The sequence below is a fragment of the Centropristis striata genome, chromosome 5 (genome assembly GCF_030273125.1).
Source record: "Centropristis striata isolate RG_2023a ecotype Rhode Island chromosome 5, C.striata_1.0, whole genome shotgun sequence".
Taxonomy (NCBI): domain Eukaryota; kingdom Metazoa; phylum Chordata; class Actinopteri; order Perciformes; family Serranidae; genus Centropristis; species Centropristis striata.
Window position 1 is genome coordinate 12,101,953 of NC_081521.1, and position 8,037 is coordinate 12,109,989.

The 8,037-nt window shown below is 37.0% G+C and overlaps 1 protein-coding gene across 1 annotated transcript in view; it reads right to left on the minus strand.

Annotated features, from left to right (window-relative positions):
* Positions 1–220: 220 nt before the first annotated feature.
* The window catches only part of LOC131971094 (ADP-ribosylation factor-like protein 8A), a 14,292-nt gene continuing 6,475 nt past the window's right edge, over positions 221–8,037 (minus strand). Inside the window, exons 4-7 of the mRNA XM_059332395.1 lie at positions 6,525–6,618; positions 5,027–5,094; positions 4,843–4,913; positions 221–2,084 (exon numbers count right to left, since the gene is read on the minus strand). Coding sequence (XP_059188378.1) covers positions 2,032–2,084; positions 4,843–4,913; positions 5,027–5,094; positions 6,525–6,618 — 286 coding nt within the window. The 3' untranslated portion in view covers positions 221–2,031. The remainder of the gene's footprint in view (positions 2,085–4,842; positions 4,914–5,026; positions 5,095–6,524; positions 6,619–8,037) is intronic.

The window sequence follows — 8,037 nt, forward strand, 5'->3', positions numbered from 1 at the left end:
TGATATATGTAGCCACAGACTTTAGATTTTTAGATTTATGTTGCCATCATGTGGACATTTCCTGTCAGTGTAGATATTATGAAGCTGCAGATGATGAACAACATTTGTTGAGATTCTGAAATTAGTTTCTCATAAACATGAGAAAACAAATCCAAAATGTGTTTGGTTGTCACTCCGGAGGCATCGAGAGGAAAATAAAGTGATGACAACTTTTAAATGATTGGATTTTAAAATAAACATTTAATATGTGGGAGTTTTAATTAATTACAATCGCTCCATTTTATCCGGCATGATGTGTGAACGGTGCATTTGATCACGTGACACCCCGGGTCCAATCAGCAGACGTCTCAGAGCAGAAAACACTGAACTCCGGCTCAAATCCAGAGCAAAAAAAAAAAAAAAAAGAAACCAATAAAAAACAATAATATAAAACATATAAGAAATAAAAAGCTTATTACAGAGATATGAACAGAAACAACGACATCTCTCCTTCTCCAGTTAGAGTACCACTTCCTTAAATCTGGACAGACCAGGTTATGTCACAATAAGAAGATTATTAACATTATTCTCATTATTAATATCTTACAAAACCAAAAATCAACAGTGCAATAAAAAGGTTTTCGATCCCTCGCTCGGCAGGAAAGCGAGAGAGACGGCGAAAAAGGGGCGGGGCTTGGCGACAAAAGGAGAGAGGAAGGAGGTTTAACATCCAAAAATAAGGAAGGAAGGAAGGAAGGAAGGAAGGATAGAGGGAACAGAGGAGGACAAGCAGTTTACAACAGACGAGGGAGGAAGAGGGGCTTCTCAGGATTATATAAATGTAAAATAATGGAGGTGTGGATGGATGGATGATGTGGAGGTAGAGAGGAAGGAGAAAAGGGAGGAATGAGAATCAACAGAGGAGGAAAAAGAAGAAATGATGAAGGCAGATTTGTGGTTACTGGCTAAGAGGTGACGGAGGTCGAGGAGGAGGGGGAGGAGAGGATCATGGGAAAACTGGATCCACACAACAAGCTCCAGCTAACCAGCTAACAATGCTAAGTGTGTCTGTATGTCCTTGTTTTTTAAGCTTATGTTAATAATATTTAAATTTAAAATTTCAAGTTATCCTGGAGGCTGTTGTGAGGATCTTAAAGATGCACTGAAACCACGTTTCTGTTCACTAAACTTTCACCCAGATGACAAAAACACTGGTTTTTCAGGAGTATTTTTCTAGCGGGGAAATTTTCCCGATAAGTTAAATTCTGTAATTTGGGTGAAACGAGCCGTTACCTGCTGTACAAATAAAGCTGTAGATGTAGCCCGTGAAACCCCTTTGTAGAGCAGCATCAGTCAGGTTAAATGTCAGGAAATATGACCGCAGCATTTTCTGGAAATTCTCGCCAAAACCCTCCCATTTCCCAAGAAAAATACTTTGTAAAGTGTATGTGCTTCTGTGCTGGTGTACTGAAGACTTCTGTACCGTATGTTTTAATGCGATTTCCACTCCGAGAAGAAGGTTCTCGTTGCTTTTTCCACTTTAAAAGATGAAACTTCACTGCCACATAAGCTCATAAATATGAAGAAAAACATCAGTAAGTTAGAGGACATAGATTTCATAAATCTGATTAATCATCAGCAGTTCTGTGTTTAAAATCAGCGAGAAATCCCAGAAAAGATTTGATATATTTGTGGTGAATAACCATATAAAAACCCCTTCATGAGCTGATGGAGGCGTTCGTCTACAAGAGGAAACAGGAAGATGATCAGGAGGCTTTGGTTTTGGTTTCTGACATGATCTACCTGCTTTATAGACTCAGACTTTATTTAATCATTAAATAAAAATGAGGTATCAGTGCATCCTAGGGTGGGGTGGGGGGGTAACTGGGGACAGGAGGAGGTGTTAGTACAGGGAATGGGAGATGGAACTGGGATTAAGGGGTAATGAAGTAAAGTTTTCTTTTAAGAGGGAGGGGGGTTTGATCAAAGAGCAAGTGTGTGTGTGTTAGGACAGGTGGGCGTGGCCTGTTCTGTTGGGGGGCGTGTCTGTTCTCAGGAACTCCTCTTAGTCCGGGAGTGTTGGATCAACCACTGAAGAGTGATGTCTGCAAAGAGAGACGGACGTGATGTCAGCACAGGAAGAGTGTGTGTGTGTGTGTGTTCTTGTACTTCCTACATAATGAGGACCGGATCACGTTTTTAACCAACAGAGTGAGGACATTTTTGCAAAGTGAGGACATTTTGGCTGGTCCTCACTTCTTTTTTTTTTTATTTAAGACTTTGTTTTAGGGTTAAGGTTACAAAAAAATGACAATTAACTGAAACTGTATTGTGTGGTTACTAGGGTTGTCAAAAGTATCGATACTAAAACGTTGTATCCGGATACGATACTCATTTTCAAAAGTATCGAGTATCTGAAGCTTGTTATCATAGTTGCAGTTTCTGTTATTTATTATTAGTATTTAACCTGTGGTTCTGTTAATTTTGACATGTTGCATTTTTCTTTTTAATAAAAATATTTCTGTTAAATTTTGGGGTCTTTGTTTTTATCCTGGTGGTATCAAAAATGGTATCGAGCATCGAGTTGAAAATTTTAGTATCGTGACAACCCTAGTGGTTACAAAACTAACTAAAAATGTCTTTCATTTTCATCTTTGTCAACTTTTTTCATACGTAATGAAGATGGATAAGGCAAAGGAAATAAAGGCAAAATTTATTGTGACTTCGTTTAATCTCCCACCCAACAAATACTTCATTACAAAAACTAAAACTAACACTAAAACTAAAGCATTTCAAAAAATAAATACTAAACTAAAACTAGCAAACTCACTCTAAAAACACGAAATTAAAACTAAAACTAATGAAAATCAAAAACTATTATAATCTGCAAGGGACTCCACTATTCCAATGAGGGTCCTCACAAAGATAGAAGTACAAGAAAGTGTGTGTGTATGTGTGTGTGTGTGTGTGGACAGAAACAGAGTGAAAGAGAATAAAACGGTGAACTAACAGTAAAGTGTAGTGTAGTCGACATCACTAGAAACTGAGGCTGCTTGACAGAAATCATCAGCACAATTATTTGGCTCAATAATGAGATCCTGATTATTTAAAGTAGATTTAAAGATTATTTAAAGCATTTTAAAGTAAAGTTACTTTTTGACATGGAAACATCATGCATCTATTAAACTTTTTACACAAAAACATGTCTTTTAACAGCTGATTTTCTAGAACTTTAAATGGAGAAACTTTCGTGAACAAGCACTTCTTAAACTTAGTAAAAATGTATATATTTGATCTGTAACTGTGAAAGTTTAGCCCTGTGCTTATGTAGAGGCAAAGCAGCATATTTGATTTGATTTTGATTTTTCATAGATATACACTACCGGTCAAAAGTTTTAGAACACCCCAATTTTTCCAGTTTTTTATTGAAATTCAAGCAGTTCAAGTCAAATGAACAGCTTGAAAGGGTACAAAGGTAAGTGGTGAACTGCCAGAGGTAAATAAAAAAAGGTAAGCTTAACCAACACTGAAAAATAATGTACATTTCAGAATTATACAAGTAGGCCTTTTTCAGGGAACAAGAAATGGGTTAACAACTTAACTCTATGGAGTCTTGGGCTATTTTGTCCATTTTTGAATTCTTTTCATGTCTTTGTAAGTCATTTTGTGTCTTTTTTTGGTCATTTTGTGTCTTTTTTTAGTCCTTTAGTTCAACATAAAATGTGATTTTGAATCTTTTTTTTTAACTTTCAAAACACTATCATGCTCAATCAAGAATTTTAAATGTTGCAAATGTGCATTAATTTCAGAGTACACTGAGACATTAAACTGCATAATTTTCAATTAAATTCTGGAAAAGTTGGTGTGTTCTAAAACTTTTGACCAGTAGTGTATATAGAGATAGATATATATCTGCAGCTCTCTCAGCCAGTGAGAGAGTGGTCCGGTGGTGTGTAGCATTTATGTCGGATCTGATGTAAATCAGACGATGCTTCGGTTATTTAGTGATATCCACGCAGTCGTGGTTTTGAAACAAAATCCAGCGTCCTCTTTTTAAATTTTGTTTCTTTAAATGCTTATTGTTACAGGAAACGTGACTTTTTTGGTCTCATGGTGAAGTTGGTGATAGAACAGTTTATGTCAATTTTGTGTTTTGGATTCCACTGTCACGATTTCCATCATGCAGTGAAAATGTTTTTCTTAAAACACAGAGACAAGTACTAATACCAATCTAAGCTTTATTTTTAGATGAATGAATTTAATATATTTAAAGACTTTCTAAAGATCAATTGGAAACCTGTTTTTGCCAATATCAGTCTGGATAACAACCTTCAGTTTATGGGATTGGGAATGTATATTTATTATGACCACATATGTGTGAATTGTTTGTGTGTGTGTGTGTGTGTGTGTGTGTGTGTGTGTGTGTGTGTGTTAGAGCTGGGCGATATATCGATATAAAAGATACATTGATATATTTTTAAATGTGATATGGAATTAGACAATATCACATATATTGATATAGTTCAAATTTGCACTGGGATCGGCTTTTATTTAAGATATTTTTTTATTTAAATGTGCACTTTATGGAGCTTTGATTTTTTAAAAAGTACTTCTGTTATATAGTATTATGTTCACTTAAATAAACGGTTTCAATAAAACTACTTGTGACATGTCATATTTGACTCTGACTGAACATTTGCTCTCACTTTGTGATAAAAACACCGGGATATATATCGTATATCGATATTCAGCCTAAATATATCAGGATATGACTTTTGGTCCATATCGCCCAGCCCTAGTGTGTGTGTGTGTGTGTGTGTGTGTGTGTGTGTGTGTGTGTGTGTGTGTGTGTGTGTGTCGTACCGATGTTGTCTTTCTCCTTGCAGGAGATGGAGTAACAGCAGATCTCTCTGTCCTGGATGGCCGACAGGTTCCTGATTACAAACACACACAGAGTTAATCATGGAGTCAAAGTGGCTCATATTAATGTGCTGCAGCACATTGATGAGAAAACTCTCATCAGGTCTGAGTCAGAGGGAGTACTTACATCCTCTCTATGAGCTCCTTCTCATCCAGAGCTCCTGGGAGGTCCCTCTTATTACCCAGGACCAAAACCTGCAGACACACAGGAGGAATAAACAGCATTAGAGAATAAAACAGCTGTCAGTCACAGTGTTCCAGACACAAACCTTGTTATGCAGCAGCAGCAGCAGCAGCAGACATCTTTAAATGCATACATCTGATTTTAACTTTGGTTCTGCCTGAGACAATATTTCATCACTCCCAGAGGGCTGCAGACATCAGTGGAAGCACAAATATACCTTTGAAGATGCAACTGGTGCTGAACAACAGATAGAAATATAAAGTTCACACATGTTTTGGTCCTGTCCCCGTCTGCAAGTTTACTGGACAGCTATTTTTAAACATCTTGCAGAAGCACTAAACATTAAGTTGACACCTTGTGCAGAATTGGCCATCTTTGGAGTATTATCAGACCCTCAAACAGTTAGGAAGAAGTTTAAGGATAGTATCGCCTTTGCATCTTTATTGGCACGTAGAAGAATTTTGTTGGATTGGAAGTCGCCATTTGCCCCCAAAGCTTCCCTTTGGCTTAAGGACCTCATGCTGTATTTAGACCTGGAGAAAATTAAATATAATCTGAGGGGAACGCCTGAAAAATGTGTTTCTGTTTGGGGCTGTATGATTAGTTACATAGCTAAATTGAAGACACTACAGGATAAATAAAATGCTCACCTCTGACGATTAACCTCTCACCATATTTAATTTCTCTCTCTGCCTCATTTCAACCCATGGACAATGCTATATCTCTGTATGTTGTTGTTTTTCATGTACTCATTTATTTTTCTGCTCATGGTAAAAAAGAAGGATGTGTATTATTTCTAATTTTCTCTGATTTGTAACAAGACTATATAGGACTGGGAGGGGGGAGGAGGGGAAAAGGGGTTGTTTTTTGTTTTTGGAAAAAGAAAAAAAGTCTTTATTTCTCACTGTATGTACTTTTGCCTGTCGAATGAATAAAAACATAAAAAAAAAAAAGAAATATAAAGTTATACCCACATGCTCTGTGATAAAACCAAATATGTACATCCTTCTTAACTTACATTCATACTTTGTTTTATTTATCTGTGCCATCTACATTGGATTATATTATTTAAGGTAGCCTCAACTGAAACGGACAGAATGACAGAGATGTCACATTTAATCTGCAATTATATGTATCCAGTCATGGAAAAAAATGATTAGACCACACTTGTTTTCATCAATTTCTTCAGCTGAACGCGTGAACACTAATTGACGTTCATAACAAACTTAACATGACACTTAATCTGAAATAAATAAAGTTGGAATTATTTTGTTTATGAGACAGACGACCAGGGGAAGGCGAAAAACGTTAAGTCTATTAGTAAGGAATGCTACAAAGTGGGAGCTAGGAATTAAATGTGACTATAATAGACAGCGTTAATTCCCAGTAAGTGTGTGTGCTTGTTTCTGCTCAGCATCAGTGTGGTTTGTAGTGTTCTTACAGGAATTCCCTGCAGCTGCGGTTTGTCCAGCAGGTTGTGGAGTTCATTCTTGGAGGCTTCGATTTTCTCTGGATCTGCTGCGTCCACCATGTAGCTGCGACAGGAAGGAAATACCGTGAATACTTTCTAAAAAACACATTGCAAAAGTTTAATCTAAACAAGTCATCCAATATTAGAAATATTTCAGCATCATAGAAAACTCTTGGTTCAGTTTTTGTGGCACTCCGTCCTGCTGAACTGTACTTTAAAACTATTTCTGCATGTGTTTTGACTGTGCTGTTTCGTGTTTTCTCTCTACTCCGTTTTGTGTTTTCTCTGTACTCTGTTTTGTGTTTTCTCTACTCTGTTTTGTGTTTTCTCTGTACTCTGTTTTGTTTTCTCTACTCTGTTTTGTGTTTTCTCTGTACTCTGTTTTGTGTTTTCTCTGTACTCTGTTTTGTGTTTTCTCTGTACTCTGTTTTGTGTTTTCTCTGTACTCTGTTTTCTCTGTACTCTGTTGTGTTTTCTCTCTACTCTGTTTCGCGTTTTCTCTGTACTCTGTTTCGCGTTTTCTCTGTACTCTGTTTCGCGTTTTCTCTGTACTCTGTTTCGCGTTTTCTCTGTACTCTGTTGTGTTTTCTCTGTACTCTGTTTCGTGTTTTCTCTGTACTCTGTTTCGTGTTTTCTCTGTACTCTGTTTCGTGTTTTCTCTGTATTCTGTTTCGTGTTTTCTCTGTACTCTGTTTCGTGTTTTCTCTGTACTCTGTTGTGTTTTCTCTGTACTCTGTTGTGTTTTCTCTGTACTCTGTTGTGTTTTCTCTGTACTCTGTTGTGTTTTCTCTGTACTCTGTTGTGTTTTCTCTGTACTCTGTTGTGTTTTCTCTGTACTCTGTTGTGTTTTCTCTGTACTCTGTTGTGTTTTCTCTGTACTCTGTTGTGTTTTCTCTGTACTCTGTTTTGTGTTTTCTCTGTACTCTGTTTTCTCTGTACTCTGTTTTCTCTGTACTCTGTTGTGTTTTCTCTCTACTCTGTTTCGCGTTTTCTCTGTACTCTGTTTCGCGTTTTCTCTGTACTCTGTTTCGCGTTTTCTCTGTACTCTGTTTCGCGTTTTCTCTGTACTCTGTTGTGTTTTCTCTGTACTCTGTTTCGTGTTTTCTCTGTACTCTGTTTCGTGTTTTCTCTGTACTCTGTTGTGTTTTCTCTGTACTCTGTTTCGTGTTTTCTCTGTACTCTGTTTCGTGTTTTCTCTGTACTCTGTTTCGTGTTTTCTCTGTACTCTGTTTCGTGTTTTCTCTGTACTCTGTTTCGTGTTTTCTCTGTACTCTGTTTCGTGTTTTCTCTGTACTCCGTTTTGTTCTCTCTGTACCGTTTTGTGTTTTCTCTGTACCGTTTTGTGTTTTCTCTGTACTCTGTTGTGTTTTCTCTGTACTCTGTTGTGTTTTCTCTGTACTCTGTTGTGTTTTCTCTGTACTCTGTTGTGTTTTCTCTGTACTCTGTTGTGTTTTCTCTGTACTCTGTTGTGTTTTCTCTGTAC